We start from the raw sequence: 20,287 nt of genomic DNA, 5'->3' as shown, positions 1-20,287 counted from the left end.
CAAAAGGACAAATACCACCGTAGGGATGGAGCCACGTTTCCTCTTGATGTGACGCTTTGCATTCAGGCCAAAGAGTTCAATCTTGGTTTCATAAGACCAGAAAATCTTGTTTCTCATCGTCTGAGTCCTTTAGGTGCCTTTTACTAAAGTAGGCTGTCATATGCCTTGTACTGAGGAGTGGCTTCCATCTGGCTGCTTTATCATAGGCCTGATAGGTGGAGTGCTGCAGAGATGGTTGTCCTTCTGGAAGGTTCTCCCATCGCCACTCTGGAGCTCTGTCAGTGACCATCGGGTTCTTGGTCACCTCCCTGACCAAGGCCCTTCTCCGATTGCTCAGTTTGGCCAGGCGGCCAGATCTTTGAAAAGTCTTGGTGGTTCCAAACTTCTTCCATTTAAGAATGATGGCGGCCATTGTGTTCTTGGGGACCTTCAATGCTCCCGACATCTTTTGATACCCTTCCACAGATCTTTGCCTCGACACAATCCTGCCTCGGCACAATTCGTTCGATCTCATGGCTTGGTTTTTGCTCTGACATGAACTGTGGTACCTTATATAGACAGGTGTGTGCCTTTCCAAATCATGTCCAGTCAATTGAATTTACCACAGATGGACTCCAAGTTGGAGAAACATTTCAAGGATGATCAATGGAAACAGGATGCACTTAAGCTGAATTTCGAATCTCATAGCAAAGTGTCTGAATGCTTATGAAAATAAGGTATTTCTGTTTTTAATTTTAAATAAATGTGCACAAATTTCGAAAAACCTGTTTTTCCCCTGCCTTTATATGGGGTATTTAGTGTAGATTGATTTTTTTTTCCTTTTTTCTCTTTAATCCATTTTAGATTAAGGCTGTAATGTAACAACGTGTGGGGAAAGGGTCTGAATACTTTCCGAATGCACTGTACAGAGGAATGTGATTAATTTGGTACAATGTGGAGCATTCCTTTGAATTAATTAATGGCATGTCCAGTCGTAATATGGCCTGGGAAGAAGCACACAAGAAGCACAGGTCTACATTGAAGGGGGCTTTTCTAGAACCTGGTGAGTTTGACAGAAGATAAATACTCTGTATTTTTCTGTACTTAATTAGTTAAATAAGTAGATACCTATTTGACCCTCCCCCCAAAAAAACAAAACAAAAAAAAACGCTGCAATAGTACCAAAAACAATATATATACTAATACTACTACTTGTCCTGAGTTGCAGCATGGTCTAGCTCCACACTCCATCACAGCAGATGGCGCTCTCACATTCTGGGCGTTTGTGGACCTGCCAGTGTTGTCGTTTTCGCAACCATAAAAGCGCTCGTTGAAACTCCAAGCAGATAACGTGCGTTTTTCAATTTAATTTGTTGTCTGAAGAAAACGAAAGGTATGGTTATGTTATCCATTTGTTCAACGCCAGTGAACGAACATGTGTACATTTGTTTGGCTGGAGGTTTAATATATGGCGTTTTGTTAGCCATCTAACGTTAGTTTGCTAACTCGTTCGTATTTTTGTAGCTAACCAACCATAGCTGACTAGCTAGCCAAATAAAATTTGCTAGTTTGGTAACGTTAGCTAGCTAGCTGCCATATAGGCAATTTATTTGCTGAATGTCAACTAGCTTGATACCGTTCTCCCTTTTGCTATTTATACATCAGTGTAAAAAATGCTAGCTCAAAATGTAGTTAGCTGGCTAACTAGCTAAATTAGTCTGTTAGCATGTTGCCAGAAGATACCAGCCCTACTGTTTCGATACCAACCCTACCGTTCACACCGAACTACACAGGGGTCGGAACGCAATCATGTTAAATCATAGTTATATTTTAAGAGGCCGTGGAACCGGCGCCATATACTGGTCGGAAAATGTACCGCTCAAAGCAGGGATGGGATATCCTACTGTATATGACCTTTATCCACACTGTTCCATCGAGTAGATTGAAATAATGCTAGTTTTCTCGGAAATCCGAAATGTTCTGCCTCATGCTAGTTAGCAGTAGCCCCCACACCCATAATGGAATGGGGTGTTGAGTTGAACAAGAAAGGAGCTGATTGGCTGACACTGCCATTCCAAAAGGTCTGTGGTGGCTACTGCAAACTAGCATGAGCCTCCAATGTGTTTTAATGTAACCATGGTTGTGTTTGACCCAAGTGCAAGTCCGTGTAAACAAGCGTGATGGTAGGGTCGGTATCTTCTGGCAAGTTTTTGTTATCAGGACATGTCATTCCCATGCCCAGCTGAATCTATTCTCTTTTTCTAGCCAAGCTGTGTTAGTGGATGAAGATGTTGGAAGGGACAATAATGATATTGGTACGATATGTCATTGTATTATTCTTTCCCTTGTTCTCTTTCTGGATAGGACAATGAGTGGAGGATTCAACTTTGGACAAGCGTCCAGTACTGGATTCAGCTTTGGAGCTCCCAAAACCACAGCTGCAACTGCCCCAGCCACAGGCTTTGGGATGCCTAGTGCTGCAGCTCCAGGTGGTGGCTTCTCTTTCGGAACCCCCAGCACTCCCCAGGCCCCAGTAGCTGTCCCCCAGAGCTCTGGGCTGTTTGCTATGCCCACCCAGGGTAGCACAAACCCAACTGGAGGGTTCAGCTTTGGGACCCCTGCACAGAGCAGTACTCCTGCAGGAGGAGGCTTCTCTTTTGGGTGGGTCTGTTCGATGATGTAGATTGCATGGATGTTTGGGTAGTTATATTAGTTATATTATATATTATCTTAGGGTAGCATTGATGGTGAGCTGAACAAACTCCTGATTGGCTTAAGGCACTGCGTGTCTGTGCAAGAGGCGTTGCTACGGTCCCTGGTTCGAATTCAGGTTGTATCACATCCGGCTGTGATTGGAAGTCCCATAGGGCGGCGCACAATTGGCCCAGCGTCGTCCGGGTTTGGCCGGGGTAGGCAGTTGTTGTAAATATTTTTTTTCTTAACTAACTTGCCTAGTTAAATAAAATAAACTTGGTAGGTTGTTGCCTGTGTAGCTTACAGTAGGATTGTAATCGTATTTTCTCTTGCTTTTGTCTTTAGGACTCCCATTGCTAAACTCAATCTGGGTACACCAGTCGCCTCTCAACCTGCACTGACTGGGCTAACTATGGGGATGGCAACCCCCTCCTCTGGGACAGGCTTTGGACTTGGTGGGGGTCTCGCCACACAAACCACTGCTGCCCCTGCAGGAGGGGGGTTCAGCTTTGGGACCGCAGGGGGGCTTGGAGCCCCTGTTGCCCAAACTCAGCCCCAGACCCAACCCGCTGCAGCTGGTGGACTCTCTTTAGGAACTCCTGCTGAAGCCACCCAAATTATGGGAGGTGGGTTTAGTTTTGGTGCAGCCAAGGTCCAGGCCACCACAGCCCCAGCCCCTACTGTGACCGTAGGAGGGGGCTTCTCATTTGGAAACAGCACACCTGCCAGCCTCTCCCTGGGGACCCAGCCCACAAGTGAGTTTTCTGAGCTCCTTATCTGTTTATCAGATCATGGGTAATCTACTATAAATGCCATTATTACTTTACATCAGAGGTTTTTTTCATCCTGAATAATAGTATTTTGTCTTTACTCAGGTCTGACTCTGAACTCTGTGGCCTCAACAGCTGTACCAACCACAACCCAGGTTGGAGGATTCGCTTTTGGCGTCAAACCTTCTGGTAAATGGGGGAATCGGAGACATTTGGCATATATGAAACGAATATCTGACAAATTGTAGATTTTTTTTTGTAAACTGAAAATGTGCTGTTTTTTTTAAGGGGGTGTGTCCCTGTTTTTAAACTATTAACGGCTATGAGTTTAAGATGATCAATTATTTTCTCTCAAGCTACTCCAGCCCCGACTGCAACTGCCCCGGCTACCCAAGCCTCATTAGGTTCTTCTCTCTTTGCTGTACCAGCATCAACAGCAGCTCCTGCTACAGCAGCAATCACAGGATTTTGTGAGTTTTATTTCCTACTAGCGAGCTCTTGCTTGAAATATCAAGTGTTGGAAAACTCAAAAATAAGGTTATATTGGCTTTCTAACATTCTGTGGTGGAATTAAATTTCTTGACTCTCTTCTGGTTAGTGGGCGCTGCCCCTACCTCCGCTGCCCCGGCTGCCACCTCAACAGCGGGAAGTACCCTGGGCTTCATGCTCAAACCCCTGGGAGCAGTCACTGCCACAACTACTGCCCCAGTTGGCACAGGTACTATACAGGTTCACTGTTTTATCATGCAGGATTATTAGAATAACTAGAGCTTGATATTGTTGCCTGTTTATGCAAAATTGTGTATATGGGGTTGTTCATTAAGTATTTTTGTCATATTTGTGAATTCCTCATTGTAGTGTTTGTTTTAGCTGCCCCTACCACAACCACAGGTTTCTCACTGGCTATGAAACCTGCGGGCGCCATTGGCATTGGTGTAACGGCCCCCATCACTGGCGTAGCCACAACCATTGCTACTGTTACAGCAAGGTACTGCAGGGTTCAGCCTGTCCAGTTTATTACAATCACTCACTGCAATATCTCTCACTGTATTTGTATCCTTAACCATTGTATTTAGGGTTGGGGTTAATTCAATTTCAATTAATTCAATTCTGGAAGTAAACTGAAATCCGTGTACGTAGTCATGGAACACTATTAAAGTAACCAATGTTTAAATACTGTTTTACCCACTTCATATGTATTTACTGTATTCTAGTCAAGGCCTATCCTATTTAACTATTGCTGTACATATACTGTATAATACAGATGTATCCATATTGTCTGTACATCCCATCACATACAGTGCCTCCGGGAAGTACTCAGACCCCTTGACTTTTTCCAAATGTTGTTACGTTACAGCCTTACTCTAAAATGTATTCAATTGTTTTTTTCCCTCATCAATCTCTAGGAAGTCTGTGATAACAAACTTCCATTTAAGAATGATGGGGGACATTTTTTGGGGGGGACCTTCAATGCTGCAGACGTTTTTGGGTACCCTTCCCCAGATCTGTGCCTCGACACAATCCTGTCTCGGAGCTCTACGAACAATTCCTTTGACCTAGTGGCTTGGTTTTTGTTCTGACATGCATTGTCGACTGTCCCACAGGTGGACTCCAATGAAGTTGTAGAAACATCTCAAGGATCATCAATGGAAACAGGATACACCTGAGCTTAATTTTGAGTTTCATAAAGTGTCTGAATACTTATTTAAATAAGGTATTTCTGTTTCTTTGATAAATTTGCAGACATTTCTAAACCTGGTTTTATTTCATACATTTTAGAATAAAATGTAAAGTAACCAAATGTGGAAAAGGTCTAGTGGTCTGAATACTTTCCGACGTGTGTGTGTGTGTACAAAAGCTGAAGAACATACGCACATCCAGGTACTTTCCGCAGGTGTTGGAGTTGTAGGCAAACTCATAGAAAACAGAAAGGAAAATCTGTGTACACACATTGCTCATCCTAATATTTCTTAAATCTGTTCTTTGACTTTTTTAGATTTGTGTGTATTGTTAGATATTACTGCAATGTTGGAGCTAGGAACACAAGCATTTCGCTACACCCCCAATAATTTCTGCTCTGTATGTGACTGATTTGTGACTGGTCCCTTACTCCTCCCCCTGCAGTGCTCCTCCAGTGATGTCATATATGCAACTAGAGGGTCTCATTAACAAGTGGAGTCTTGAGCTGGAGGACCAGGAGAGGCATTTCTTACAGCAAGCTACCCAGGTCAACGCCTGGGACCGCACGCTGGTGGAGAACGGAGAGAAGGTAAACAGACATGTCATTATAGTGGCACTTCTCGTAACTGCACCACTAGAAGCTAGGCAATGCTATTTGTTTTAATCTCATATGAAGTTGAACATTGAGGTCTCTTCATGGCAGATGTTTGAAGGGCATGTTCATCTCGTTGTTACAGATCACATCACTGCACAGGGAGATGGAGAAAGTGAAATTGGACCAAAGAAGGTAGCGGTTAACAGCTTTATTTCTTATAATGTATTTGAATATATCAGATCATTCCGAATTCTGTCTTATCTGTAAGTAGATCTATTGTAATTGTCAATGTTTATTGTATGACCTTGTGTTTCTGCTCTCTACCCCTATCCCAGGCTGGACCAGGAACTGGACTTCATCCTGTCACAACAGAAGGAGCTGGAGGACCTGCTGTCCCCACTGGAGGAGTCTGTCAAAGAACAGAGTGGAACCATCTACATGCAGAACGCAGACGAGGAACGCGAGAGGACGTAAGGTTTTACCAAAGGTCTTTCTGAGTGAAAACCAATGCACAGTGAACTGAATCATGACTAAGTGATACAGTGCCTTGCGAAAGTATTCGGGCCCCTTGAACTTTGCGACCTTTTGCCACATTTCAGGCTTCAAACATAAAGATATAAAACTGTACTTTTTTGTGAAGAATCAACAACAAGTGGGACACAATCATGAAGTGGAACGACATTTATTGGATATTACAAACTTTTTTAACAAATCAAAAACTGAAAAATTGGGCGTGCAAAATTATTCAGCCCCTTTACTTTCAGTGCAGCAAACTCTCTCCAGAAGTTCAGTGAGGATCTCTGAATGATCCAATGTTGACCTAAATGACTAATGATGATAAATACAATCCACCTGTGTGTAATCAAGTCTCCGTATAAATGCACCTGCACTGTGATAGTCTCAGAGGTCCGTTAAAAGCGCAGAGAGCATCATGAAGAACAAGGAACACACCAGGCAGGTCCGAGATACTGTTGTGAAGAAGTTTAAAGCCGGATTTGGATACAAAAAGATTTCCCAAGCTTTAAACATCCCAAGGAGCCCTGTGCAAGCGATAATATTGAAATTGGCCGTCCCTCTAAACTTTCAGCTCATACAAGGAGAAGACTGATCAGAGATGCAGCCAAGAGGCCCATGATCACTCTGGACGAACTGCAGAGATCTACAGCTGAGGAGGGAGACTCTGTCCATAGGACAACAATCAGTCACAAATCTGGCCTTTATGGAAGAGTGGCAAGAAGAAAGCCATTTCTTAAAGATATCCATAAAAAGTGTTGTTTAAAGTTTGCCACAAGCCCCCTGGGAGACACACCAAACATGTGGAAGAAGGTGCTCTGGTCAGATGAAACCAAAATTGAACTTTTTGGCAACAATGCAAAACGTTATGTTTGGCGTAAAAGCAACACAGCTGAACACACCATCCCCACTGTCAAACATGGTGGTGGCAGCATCATGGTTTGGGCCTGCTTTTCTTCAGCAGGGACAGGGAAGATGGTTAAAATTGATGGGAAGATGGATGGAGCCAAATACAGGACCATTCTCGAAGAACCTGATGGAGTCTGCAAAAGATCTGAGACTGGGACGGAGATTTGTCTTCCAACAAGACAATGATCCAAAACATAAAGCAAAATCTACAATGGAATGGTTCAAAAATAAACATATCCAGGTGTTAGAATGGCCAAGTCAAAGTCCAGACCTGAATCCAATCGAGAATCTGTGGAAAGAACTGAAAACTGCTGTTCGCAAATGCTCTCCATCCAACCTCACTGAGCTTGAGCTGTTTTGCAAGGAGGAATGGGAAAAAATGTCAGTCTCTCGATGTGCAAAACTGATAGACATACCCCAAGCGACTTACAGCTGTAATTGCAGCAAAAGGTGGCGCTACAAAGTATTAACTTAACCTTTCTGATCTCCCCATCCCGGATCCGGGTTCGTGAATACAGACTCAAGCTCATTACCATAACGCAACGTTAACTATTCATGAAAATCGCAAATGAAATGAAATAAATATGCTAGCTCTCAAGCTTAGCCTTTTGTTAACAACACTGTCATCTCAGATTTTCAAAATATGCTTCTCAACCATTGCAAAACAAGCATTTGTGTAACAGTATTGATGGCTAACGTAGCATTTAGCATTAGCATTCAGCTGGCAACATTTACACAAAAAAACAGAAAAGCATTCAAAAAAATAATTTACCTTTGAAGAACTTCAGATGTTTTCAATGAGGAGACTCTCAGATAGCAAATGTTCAGTTTTTCCTGAAAGATTATTTGTTTAGGACAAATCGCTCCGTTTTCTGCGTCACGTTTAGCTATGAAAAAACCCCTGTATCCAGGATTGTGTAAATCTATCAGCAAGCTCATTAGCATAACACAACGTTAACTATTTATGAAAATCGCAAATGAAATGAAAGAAATATGCCATCTCTCAAGCTTAGCCTTTTGTAAACAACACTGTCATCTCAGATTTTCAAAATATGCTTCTCAACCATAGGAAAACAATAATTTGTGTAAAAGTAGCTAGCTAGAGTTAGCATTTCGCGTTAGCATTTAGCGTTAGCATTAGCGTTAGCATCCAGCACGCAACATTAACAAAAACATAAAAGCCTTCAAATAAAATAATTTACCTTTGAAGAACTTCTGATGTTTTCAATGAGGATACTCTCAGTTAGATAGCAGATGCTCAGTTTTTCCAAAAAGATTCCTTGTGTATTAGAAATAGCTCCGTTTTATACATCACATTTGGCTACCCAAAAAAATCCATAAATTCAGTCCTCAAAACGCAAACTTTTTTCCAAATTAACTCCATAATATCGACTGAAAACATGGCAAACGTTGTTTAGAATCAATCATCAAGGTGTTTTTCACATATCTCTTCATTGATACATCGTTCTTGGACACATGCTTTCTCCCCTGAATCAAATGGTAAAGTACAAGCAGCTGGCAATTGCGCACCGAATTCGACGCAGGACACCAGGCGGACACTTGGAAAATGTAGTCTCTTATGGCCAATCTTCCAATGATATGCCTACAAATACGTCACAATGCTGCTAAGACCTTGGGCGAACGACAGAAAGTGTAGGCTCATTCGTTGCGCAATCACAGCCATATAAGGAGAGAATGGAAAACAGAGCTTCAGAAATTCTGCTAATTCCTGGGTGATGCATCATCTTGGTTTCGCCTGTAGAATGAGTTCTGGGGCACTTACAGACAAAATCTTTGCAGATTCTGAAACTTCAGTGTTGTCTTTCCAAAACTGTCAAGAATATGCATAGTCGAGCATCTTTTCGTGACAAAATATCGCGCTTAAAACGGGAACGTTTTTTATCCAAAAATGAAATAGCGCCCCTAGAGCTCTAACAGGTTAAGGGGGCTGAATAATTTTGCACGCCCAATTTTTCAGTTTTTGATTTGTTAATAAAGTTTGAAATATCCAATAAATGTCGTTCCACTTCATGATTGTGTCCCACTTGTTGTTGATTCTTCACAAAAAATAGTTTTTTTTTTATATCTTTATGTTTGAAGCCTGAAATGTGGCAAAAGGTCGCAAAGTTCAAGGGGGCCGAATACTTTCGCAAGGCACTGTATCTCATCTTTATGCAATATCTCTTTCTGCAGGTACAAGCTTGCAGAGAACGTGGATGCCCAGCTGAAGAGGATGTCCCAAGATCTAAAGGAGATCATTGAACACCTGAATACATCCAGCGGGCCAGCTGATAACAGTGACCCGGTGAGAAGGAAAAACAGACTGATGTCTTTTGAATACCTTTCTGCCAGTGCTTTTACTTATGTAAATTGCCTGCATCCGCATCCGTGGTCAAACGACCACCCCTCATCACTGTCAAACGCTCCCTAAAACACTTCTGTGAGCAGGCCTTTCTAATCGACCTGGCCCGAGTATCCTGGAAGGATATTATCTTATCCCGTCAGTCGAGGATGCCTGGTCGTTCTTTAAAAGTAATTTCCTCACCATCTTAAATAAGCAAGCCCCTTTTAAAAAAATGTAGAACTAAGAACAGATATAGCCCTTGGTTCACTCCAGACCTGACTGCCCTTGAACAGCACAAAAATATCCTGTGGCGGACTGCAATAGCATCGAATAGTCACCGATATGCAACTGTTCAGGGAAGTCAGGAACCAATAGACGCAGTCAGTCAGGAAAGCAAAGGCTAGCTTATTCAAACAGAAATTTGCATCCTGTAGCTCTAACTCCAAAAAGTTTTGGGGCACTGTCCATGGAGAACAAGAGCTCCTCCCAGCTGCACTGAGGCTAGGTAACACGGTCACCACCGATAAATTCATGATAATTGAACATTTCAATAAGCATTTCTCTACGGCTGGCCATGCTTTTCTCCTGGCTACCCCGGCCAACAGCAACTACATTACCCGAGCCTCCCCAGCTTCTCCTTCACCCAAATCCAGATAGCAGATGTCTGAAAGAGCTGCAGGACCTGTACAAGTCAGCTGTGCTATACAATCTGGACCCTCTTTCTAAGACTATCCGCTGCCATTGTTGCAACCCCTACAACCAGTCTGTTCAACCTCTTTTGTATTGTCCGTGATCCCTAAAGATTGCTGGCTGCTACGGTCATCTCCCTCTTCAAAGGGGGTGATGCTCAGGACCCAAACTGTTATAGACTTATATCCATCCTGCCCTGCCTCTAAAGTCTTCGAAATCCAAGTTAATAAACAGATCACGGACCATTTTGAATCCCACCGTACTTTCTCCACTGTGCAATCTGGTTTCCGAGCTGGTCACGGGTACACCTCAGCCACGTTCAATCAAGGTACTAAACGATATCATAACTGCCATCGATAAAAGACAGTGCTGTGCAGCCGTCTTCATTGACCTGGCCAAGGCTTTCGACTCTGTCAATCACCACATTCTTATCAGCAGACTCAATAGCCTTGGTTTCTCAAATGACTGCCTTGCCTGGTTCACCAACTACTTCGCAAACAGAGTTCAGTGTGTCAAATCGGAGGGCCTGTTGTCCGGACCTCTGGCAGTCTCTATGGGGATACCACAGGGTTCAATTCTCGGGCCGAGTCTTTTCTCTGTATATATCAATGATGTCGCTCTTGCTGCGGGTGATTCCCTGATCCACCTCTACGCAGACGACACCATTCTGTATACATCTGGCCTTTTTTTAAACACTGTTAACTAACCTTCAAACGAGCTTCAATGCCATACAACACTCCTTCTGTGGCCTCCAACTGCTCTTAAACGCTAGTAAAACCAAATACATGCTTTTCAACTGTTCGCTGCCCGCACCCGCCCGACTAGCCTCACTACTCTGGACGGTTCTGACCTAGAATATGTGGACAATTACAAATGTCTAGGTGTCTGGCTAGACTGTAAACTCTCCTTCCAGACTCATATTAAACATCTCCAATCCAAAATCAAATCTAGAATCGGCTCACGCCGCCAAATTTACCCTGTAAAACTGACTATCCTACTGATCCTCAACTTCGGCCATGTCATTTACAAAATAGCTTCCAATACTCTACTCAGCAAATTGGATGCAGTCTATCATTATCACACTTATACCACCCACCACTACGACCTGTATGCTCTAGTCAGCTGGACCTTGCCACATATTCGTCGCCAGGCCCACTGGCTCCAGGTCATCTATAAGTCTTTGCTAGGTAAAGCCCCGCCATATCTCAGCTCAATGGTCATGCTAATAACACCTACCCGTTGCACGCGCTCCATCCGGTATATCTCACTGGTCATCACCAAAGCCAACACCTACTTTAGCCGCCTTTCCTTCCAGTACTCTGCTGCCAGTGACTGGAACTAATTGCAAAAATCGCTGTAGACTTATTTCCCTCACTAACTTTAAACATCAGCTATTTGAGCAGCTAACCGATTGCTGCAGCTGTACAAAGTCTCTGTAAATAGCCCACCCAATCTACCTACCTCATCCCCATATCGTTTTTATTTACTTTTCTGCTCTTTTGCACACCAGTATCTTTACTTGCACATCATCTTGTAATTTATCACTTGTGTTTAATATGCTAAATTGTAATTACTTTGCTACTATGTCTTATTTATTGCCTACCTCATGCCATTTGCGCACACTATATATAGACTTTCTTTTTTCATTTTTTTTCTATTGTGTTGTTGACTGTACGTTTGTTTATCCCATGTGTAACTCTGTTTTTGTCGCACTGCTTTGCTTTTTCTTGGCCAGGTCGCAGTTGTAAATGAGAACTTGTTCTCAACTAGCTTACCTGGTTAAATAAAGATGAGATGTATTTCTACAGTTATTCTAAAGCAAATATATCACATGTTCTTTACTGTAGTTACCTGGTTTGTTTATTTTGGGAAGAGGAAATGTGTAAATAGTTATTCTAACACTTTTTTTTTCTCTCTCCTTAGCTTCAGCAGATCTGTAAAATTCTCAATGCCCACATGGACTCTCTTCAATGGATTGACCAGAACTCGGGTCAGTATTTAACCCATGTGGTCTTGAGTAAACAACTTTTTAACTTGACCCTTGCTTCTGATAAAGTTGACATCCTTCAATCCATATTAACTCTGTAATATGTCTATCCTCAGTGCTTCTACAGAGAAGGGTGGAGGATGTGTCCAAACTCTGTGACAACCGACGCAAAGAGCAGGAGAAGACTTTTCGCATAACATTTCATTGAAGATTGCAATAATTAAGAATGAGAATGATATTGAGAATGTATATGTGCATTATGCAAGTTTTTCTTTTTTTTAATACAATGAAGATATTTTTGAGAGGAGTTATGTTAAAGATTTGCTTTTAATGCAGCATCAATTGTGATTTATAGAAAAGTACCCCAAGCTAAGGTGTGTGTGTGAGATGCACTTGTCAAATTTCAACACTGGTGCTGGGCAAATAATTAATTCTGAGTAAATAAAGAGTTGCATCCATGGGATCGATTAAATCCGTGACACTGAAGATCAGCGCTGTAGTGCAATTTAAATGTGTAGGTACTTCCTAATTGAGAAGACATAAGAAGCGTTGACCCATGCAAATCAATCAAATACATGTTTATTGTCACGTGCTTCGTAAACGGCTGTAGACTAATACTGATATGCTTGCTTACTACGGCCCTTATCATGAAATAAATAGGAATAAATACACAGTAACGACAACTTGGTTACATACACCGAGTCGGTGTGCAGTGATACTAGGTAATTGATGTAGGCATGTACATATAGGTGGGGATAAAGTGACTGGCTAATCAACAGGATCGATGAACAGCAGCCGCGTACACTGACTATTAAAGACATTAAGAACACCGTTAAATTGAGTTGCACCCAATTGTTCTTTCTAAAATGCCGCGCAGATGAAATATTCAGCAGAGAAGCACGACATTGAAGTCAACTAGTTTCCCCTTTAACACGATCAACGTTTCGCGCTGCTGTCGAAATTGTTCTAGAATCAACACAATACTTGCCGCTTTCAATGTAACATACCGAAACAAAATGAACTAACCGCAAGGAATTAACTTGTTGGCAGAGCGCCTTGGAGTAGAATTGCATTGACATGTGCGACTCGATGCCAATTTATGCTTGATACGAAACATTTGGTCTGGAGCTCCGTATGGACAGTGTGACGCAATTGCGAAGTGTTTTGACGGACGCAGGCCCAAATTGAGCTGTTTACCGCATCGCTGTGTGCCTCTCAAATGTAACAGCGCGGAGGTCTCCGTATAGCTCCGCATTGACATGATTGGTTGACGGTGGGGGAGGGCAGGAGGTCTTGTATAAACACAAACTCGCTTCCTTGACATTTTCCTTCATAACAGCTCTGCGAAGCGCAAGAAGCATGAATGCATTGACTTCTGCAGAGGCCATATCACCGTAAATCCTGTAAAATCGATGCAGACGGCAGATTGACCAGCGCCTTTCAGCCCCATACTCTTAATCCTGGTGCGCCATAGCCAATCAAACCTGCAGATTTTCTTGTTTTGAGATCAAGGCGGGAGCTACATGTAGCCAGCCACCTGTGCATATTTGTTAATATTCTTTGCCAGTTAGTGAGTTATTAGCCCAGTTACAGCTAATTTCTAATCAACAATAGGGGAATAGTTGCTTCCTAAAAGAGCTCAAAATGTGTGCATTTCAGGTAAATAGCTTTTTTTTTGTCTATAAGGGACAGCATATTTTAAAATGGTCTTGAATAAACTAAGTAGCCAATAGGCAGAGGGTAGCAGAATTTGTCTGATTCCCTAATGGTATGGGAATAATAATGAAACACAACATTTAGTCACCTCCTTGTCTGAAGGACAAGGACAAATGGATAAACAGGTTAATGTCAAGTCCTGCATGTTTTTCCCCCAAACGTCTCAAGGCCTACATTGAACACCGCACATTTGCTGCTACTGTAGGCTGAATGATAACAGCTATTTCCATATTAAAACGTTATGGGATGCATTTTCTCCATTGTTTTTAATGGTAGGCCACTCTGTTAGGCCTACATTATGATGAAATAGCCCCAGTAGCCTACTTGGCCACTGTTAAAACTGTTAACTTAAAGCAGGTACGCGATGTTAAAGTTAGCGCTCGCTCAGCAGACCTGAAATGTGCCCAGTGCCGGAAATAGAGGGGACATTGGTTGCACCCCCACCCCCTTTTGGCCTCAGAACAGTCTCAATTCGTCGGGGCATGGACTCTACAAGGTGCCGACAGCGTTCCACAGGTATGCTGGCCCATGTTGACTCCATTGCTTCCCACAGTTGTGTCAAGTTGGCTGGATATCCTTTGGGTGGTGGACCATTCTTGATATACACGGGATCCCGTGTGGAAAAACCTAGCAGCGTTGCAGTTCTTGACACAAACCGATGTGCCTGGCACCTACATACCCCGTTCAAATGCACATATAATTTAGCTTGCCCATTCATCCTCTGAATGGCAAACATACACAATGTCTCAAGGCCTAAACATCCTTCTTTAACCTGTCTCCCCTTCTACACTGATTTGAAGTGGATTTAACAAGTGACATCAAATAACTTTCACCTGGTCAGTTTGTCATGGAAAGAGTAGGTGTTCTTAATGTTTTGTACACTGTTTATGTTATAAGTTTGTGCAAAAGTGGTCAATTTCCGATCTAGCCGATATATGCAGAGTTTATCGTGAACGCGAGTCTCCACTAAAGCAGGAACAGTGCCTTTAAATTGTATTCACGCTGTAAAGTTAAACTTCCGTTATGCGGATTGAAGAGTCCTAACTATTTAATAAATCTTCTTCGGGATCGGTGTCCCTTCCACAGGATGGTTGAGCTAATGCGATTACCATGAGGTTGTAAGTAACAAGAAAATTTCCTAGGACATAGACATATCTGATATTGACAGAAAGCTTAAATTCTTGTTAATCTAACTGCACTGTCCAATTTACAGTAGCTATTACAGTGAAAAAATACCATGCTATTGTTTGAGAGTGCACAATTTTGAACATGAAAAGTTAATAAACAAATTAGGCACATTTGAGCAGTCTTGATCAAATTTTTTTAACAGAAATGCAATGGTTAATTGGATCAGTCTAAAATGCTGCACACACACTGATGCCATCTAGTGGCCAAAATCTAAATTGCACCTGGTCTGGAAAAATACATTATGGCGTTTCTCTTGCATTTCAATAAGTTATTTTTTTTGTATTATCTTTTACCAGATCTATTGTGTTATATTCTATTACATTCCTTTCACATTTCCATAAACTTCAGTGTTTCCTTTCAAATGGTACCAAGAATATCCATATCCTTGCTTCAGGGCCTGAGCTACAGGCAGTTAGATTTGGGTATGTCATTTTAGGCGAAAATTGAAAAAAAAGGGTCTAATCCTTATTAAGCGAGCAGTGTGTCAAGAAGCAGTGTAGTTTGGCAGGGTCGTGTTTCGAAGGACAACCCTGCCACATGGCTCTCGACCTTCACCCCTCCCGAGTCCGTACGGGAGTTGCAGCGATGGGACAAGACTAACTACCAGTTGAATATCACGAAAAATGGTGTAAAAAGTACCAAAAAAAATCAACAAAACCTACACCATATTATATTCCTTGTCACATGTTGCAGAACACACCAGACTTATTTCTAAATATGTTTTATTTATGCATGAATGCACTATTCCAGGTTTAAAGTCTTCACAAAATGTGTTTTCCAGTGTTCAACAGTGTGTGAGATACTGTATTTGTTGAGCTCACACCCATATCCCACCCCCCACCAGTTTCCATCACCTCAAAGCATTGATGACAGGTCTCAAACCATGTTCCTGGAGCACTACCCTTCTGTAGGTTTTTGCTCCAACCCCATTTGTTACTAATCTGGTTCAGATTATCAACCAGCTAATTGTTAGAAACAGGTTTGCTATATTAGGGTTTGGAGTGAAAACCTACAGGACCATAGCTCACCAGGAACAGGGTTTTAGAGCCCTGATTCATAGAATTCAGCGTCAAAGCCTTGACTACATGAGATGGCATGGTGAGGTAGCACTCATCACATCCACATAGTAACGTAACACTAGCCTTGACAACAGCAGATCACTGTAAAGATAGTCACTTGACTATGCAAAGCAGAAAATCATTTCTGAGGCTCCTTTTTTAATCAACATACTGTGCTTACCATTTACAGAGTGACTGTGACAGACCAAGACAGCATTGGTATCCCCTAACAGTAAAATATGAGCATTTAATAGATTTTTCTGTATAGATTTTTTTTTAAATCTGACATGTTTGAGAAAAGCATCACAGTTCATGATACATGAGATCAACAAAGATTTGACTTAAAGGAAAACAGAATCTTCTGTAGGAAAAACATGTGATTGAGTGAGACAGGGTAGCACAGTGCAGGGCTGCTCATATGCGTTGGTCAAGGCTGGACCACAGCCTGTAGTTAGCTGTCTGTGGACTGATTGGTTCAGCTGGCTGGCACCCCCTGGTCCAGATGCAGTGCTTAGCGCATACGCATGGTCAGGCTGTGCTTTGGTCCATCCAGACGCTCCAGCTTCTCAAAGTGTTTCCTGGCGTTGCGGATGTTAATGAGTGTGGCTGCAGAAGCTATAAGTAGAGACAACATTATTTACAGTGTCATGTTCACCGGACGTACTACCTTGTCCCAGATCTGCTGTTTTCAACTCTTTCTATCGCATCTGCTGTCTCGACCTCTGAATGCCCAGCTATGAAAAGCCAAGTGACATTTACTCCTGATGTACTAACTTGTTGCACCCTCTACAACCACTGTGATTATTATTTAACCCTGCTGGTCATCTATGAATGTTTGAATATCTTTGAGAACATTCTGGCCTGTTATAATCTCCAACCGGCACACCCAGAAGATGACTTGCCACCCCTCAGAGCCTGGTTCCTCTCTAGGTTTCTTCCTAGGGTCCTGCCTTTCTAGGGAGTTTTTCCTAGCCACCATACTTCTACATCTGCGTCGCTTGCTCTTTGGGCTTTTAGGCTGGGTTTCTGTATGTATAGCACTTTGACATCTGCTGATATAAAAATGGCTTTATAAATATATTTGATTGATTGACTTACAGTAGATATATTTTCTCATGTACAAACAAGTCCTTAATAATAAATAATAATAATAGTAATAATGGCTATACTTACGTATGGAGGGGTCCGACATGATCACCATAACATATGTATTAGAGGTGAAGACATCAATGAAGGCCGCAAAGTTGGAGTTCCTCACCTCCATGCTCTGGAAGGAGGCTGCCAGTTTACTGCAAACACCAAAGTACTGCATCATGAAAACACCAAAGAGAGATACCAGGTCGAGATGCAGTAAGGTCACCAAAGAGACATGTTCCTTCTGGAGGATGACCTCACCTACAACTGAGCTTGAACTGTTTGATGATGTTGCTGATCTTCTCAAAGCGGTGAGCATCACGCTGCTCTTTGCACTGGTAGTGAGAGATTACCTGTAACAAACATTACCACCAGAAATTACATAATTTCCTACTCATCCAACAAAGCCGTTTTCAATAGCTAGCAACTCTCACCAGAAAAGTGGCTCTCTCAAACAGAAGCACTTCATCTGCCTCAATGATCTGGGCAAAGTTACGCAGGTTTGTCTCCAGCTGCTGTACATTGGGGATCAGCTGGTAAACAATACTGGACCATGCCTTAAGAGAGAAACAAGATGTTAGAGACTTATCTGAGGGAACAGAGATAAACAGTCATACAGACAGAGCAGCTACCTTGTACAGTGTTTCATCCCAGATTGATGTTCTGAAGCAGGTGCAAGCCAATGGCCTGGACAGACGCCTCAGGTCCTCTTCACGCTCCTTAAAGATCTGGAGAAAGGGAGGACAATCACTCTTCCACATAGGTGTTAAGAGTTGAGTACACCCCCATGCTAAATAAATAGCCTCCTAAAAGGTTGGTTAGTGGTGGAGCTCTCTGGCCATTTGAATAAATATCTGAGTGCCGCAAAAGTGTTAAGCCAGATTCCTAGTGAAACATGTCTTAAAATTCAATGTGTGTATAAATAAGTGAATATGAGTTGATGCATTAAAACATTAAGTGTCTGATCGGCATGGTGTTTTGTGTGAACCCCAGCTCACCAGGTCTCTCTGGTCCTCCTGAACAAGATCCATTTTGTGCACCAGGCAGAAGACCTTGGCGTCGGGGGAGTTCTGGAGGATCGCCTCCAGACAGGACTGGTAGTAATGCATGTCCTTCTCCAGCTCACGGCTCTCCACATCGAACACATAGATCAGTACCTCCACGTTCCTGAATATGTTGTCTCTCTGGCTGGTAAAGTAGTTCTCCATGAAAGTGTCTTGTCTGACAGACACAGGAAGCAGAGTGTTAATTGTGGTGATACACATAGAGAAACACCCTACAGCTTGTCAAATGAGGCTGAAAGAGACTGGTTGACTTACCCTCCACAGTCCCACAAGTTCAAAACCAGATTGCCAAGGAATCGCACATGGGAGTGCTCCACATCAACTAAGTCGCAAGAGGATAGGAGAAAGAAAATTCAATAATTAGAATAGGGTGAGCATCAATGCAACACAACTTAGCTATCGGACAACAATTGAAATTATTACATTTTCAACTGGCTTAAAAATGTATTTAGTTTAGAAACTTTAGCTAGTGCTTACTCGTGGCTCCAAGGCGGCGTGTGTCTCGGGCTATGTAGTTGGCAAAGATGATCGATCTCATGCTCGTCTTCCCAGACCCACTCTTGCCCATCAGCAACACCTTTAGAGAACGTCAACCAATTGCATAAGGGGAATTTCTATAGGGGGACAACCACAGACTCCTACAACTCTTCTGAGCCCCCAGTGTCTATTGTCACTGAAAATGTTGTGTTTAAATTCTTACAAATACCAGTGTAGAGTTAATTTTTTATTGATCTACCTTTTTCTTCATGGCTGTGCTTGACATCCCCTTAATCTTTCAGTTTGCAGAATGTTGAAATCTAGTCAGTCTGACTTTGGCCCTCTTCAGCAGGCTTTCTGTTCGTATCACTTACAGCTTCAGCAGAAGACATAACATGGAGAATAAATACAGATATGTCATTATCTCTAATGTGATGTAATTACTAGCTAGTATCACCCAAACTAAACAGTTGGTAAGGTAAAAAAAAATGTTAGCTACATAATAGGTAAATTATCTAGATTGCAAGAGTATATGATTACTAGCTTATATGACACTAGAGGGCCAGATATAGTTAGGATATGTGAAAAGTGTAAATTAAAGCATTTGCACTACCAGTGTTATACATTGCACAAATTAGCAAATATTATTTACAAAAGGGGATACCGCATAAAAAGTGAAATGAAGAAAGGGAAGTGTAACTTTGGTATTGAAGTGTAGCCAGAGATGTACTACAATGTTGGTGTAGTTTGCTACATTCTCAACAATCAAAATAACTAACTACATAAAACTAACGTTGGCTATGTACAACAAGTGAGCTAACTAACGAACTTAGCAAGCTAATAACGTTAAACAACATTCAGAAAAGGTTTAGTTTACTCGCTTGCGATGAAAAATTGCTAAATTATTGACAAAATATTCAGTAACTATATAGTTATGTCAATATTTTCGATTTAAAATAGCTTATACATTACTTGATTTAGATAGCTAGCGAGCGGACAGGTCCATTGCTTGCTGTGTTTAAGCCTCCACAAACATGCTGATGCTAGCTAACGTTATCTGCCAGGCCCACAAAACATGCAATATCATTCGGTTACGATTATACTACCGACGGGTCATCTGATGCGTGATCACCTGAAGAGGCTGGTCGAGGCTCGTAAAATAATAACAGAAAAAAACGACTTTTATAAATATTTGGTTAGTTGAGTAGCGAGAGAGGTACAGAAACTAACTCCACTGTCTATACAGCGTCTTAGATATTTCACGTGATTACTAGCTGGGAGGGGGCAATTCACGTGACCCAAGAATGCGTAAGTGTGAGTGCGTTCCAAAGCGTCAAATCTTGGGGATATTTTTGTTGTAACGTGGCTAATTTCATCAGACTATGTCATTTTGACATGTGCATTCAACATTTATCTTTAAACCAGAGCTTGAATTAGTACCTGCACCTCACATGTTTTACTGCTTGAGCTCCTGTTCCTCTAAATAGAA

General features: G+C 42.1%; 2 protein-coding genes across 7 annotated transcripts; one reads left to right on the top strand and one right to left on the bottom strand.

The window, feature by feature from the left end:
• The first annotated feature begins 1,218 nt into the window (after nt 1-1,218).
• On the top strand, nt 1,219-12,992 carry LOC100135786 (nuclear pore complex glycoprotein p62). Of its 3 annotated transcripts, none has more exons than XM_021622395.2 (13): nt 1,219-1,372; nt 2,344-2,640; nt 3,019-3,428; nt 3,549-3,632; nt 3,800-3,913; nt 4,042-4,161; nt 4,302-4,431; nt 5,568-5,712; nt 5,861-5,910; nt 6,054-6,188; nt 9,334-9,445; nt 12,098-12,164; nt 12,278-12,992. In XM_021622395.2, the coding sequence occupies exons 2-13, from the start codon at nt 2,348-2,350 to the stop codon at nt 12,367-12,369; spliced, it is 1,752 nt and encodes a 583-aa protein (XP_021478070.2). In that variant the 5' UTR covers nt 1,219-1,372; nt 2,344-2,347; the 3' UTR covers nt 12,370-12,992.
• A 2,778-nt stretch (nt 12,993-15,770) lies between these two features.
• On the bottom strand, nt 15,771-20,089 carry rraga (Ras-related GTP binding A). Of its 4 annotated transcripts, none has more exons than XR_002475600.2 (10): nt 19,771-20,089; nt 19,058-19,174; nt 18,799-18,898; nt 18,577-18,643; nt 18,256-18,478; nt 17,890-17,985; nt 17,692-17,814; nt 17,519-17,610; nt 17,297-17,429; nt 15,771-16,738 (listed from the first exon to the last, which is right to left on the bottom strand). XR_002475600.2 is itself a non-coding variant. In XM_021623253.2 (10 exons), exons 2-10 carry the CDS (start codon nt 19,082-19,084, stop codon nt 16,635-16,637), a joined length of 948 nt encoding a protein of 315 aa, XP_021478928.1. In that variant the 5' UTR covers nt 19,085-19,174; nt 19,771-20,088; the 3' UTR covers nt 15,774-16,634. The 4 variants fall into 4 exon arrangements, 3 of the variants coding, with proteins under 3 accessions (XP_021478928.1, XP_021478929.1, XP_021478930.1); XM_021623253.2 differs by having other exon boundaries at nt 15,774-16,738; nt 17,297-17,412; nt 19,771-20,088; XM_021623254.2 differs by having other exon boundaries at nt 15,774-16,738; nt 17,297-17,412; nt 19,905-20,078.
• Between the last annotated feature and the right edge of the window lie 198 nt (nt 20,090-20,287).

This window comes from Oncorhynchus mykiss, chromosome 12 (assembly GCF_013265735.2).
Source record: "Oncorhynchus mykiss isolate Arlee chromosome 12, USDA_OmykA_1.1, whole genome shotgun sequence".
NCBI classification, from domain to species: Eukaryota; Metazoa; Chordata; class Actinopteri; order Salmoniformes; family Salmonidae; genus Oncorhynchus; species Oncorhynchus mykiss.
The sequence above is the reverse complement of the archived record's forward strand: the minus strand, read 5'-3'. Positions and strand labels throughout refer to the sequence as shown.

Coding starts and splice junctions, on each gene's coding strand:
- LOC100135786 (XM_021622395.2), top strand. CDS start 2,348: ATGAGTGGAGGATTCAACTTTGGACAAGCGTCCAGTACTGGATTCAGC. Junction 2,641..3,018: donor GGAGGAGGCTTCTCTTTTGG/GTGGGTCTGTTC, acceptor TTTTGTCTTTAG/GACTCCCATTGCTAAACTCA. Junction 3,633..3,799: donor TTTTGGCGTCAAACCTTCTG/GTAAATGGGGGA, acceptor TTTTCTCTCAAG/CTACTCCAGCCCCGACTGCA.
- rraga (XM_021623253.2), bottom strand. CDS start 19,084: ATGTCAAGCACAGCCATGAAGAAAAAG. Junction 17,986..18,255: donor AGGAGGACCAGAGAGACCTG/GTGAGCTGGGGT, acceptor CCCTTTCTCCAG/ATCTTTAAGGAGCGTGAAGA. Junction 17,611..17,691: donor TTGAGAGAGCCACTTTTCTG/GTGAGAGTTGCT, acceptor TGTTTGTTACAG/GTAATCTCTCACTACCAGTG.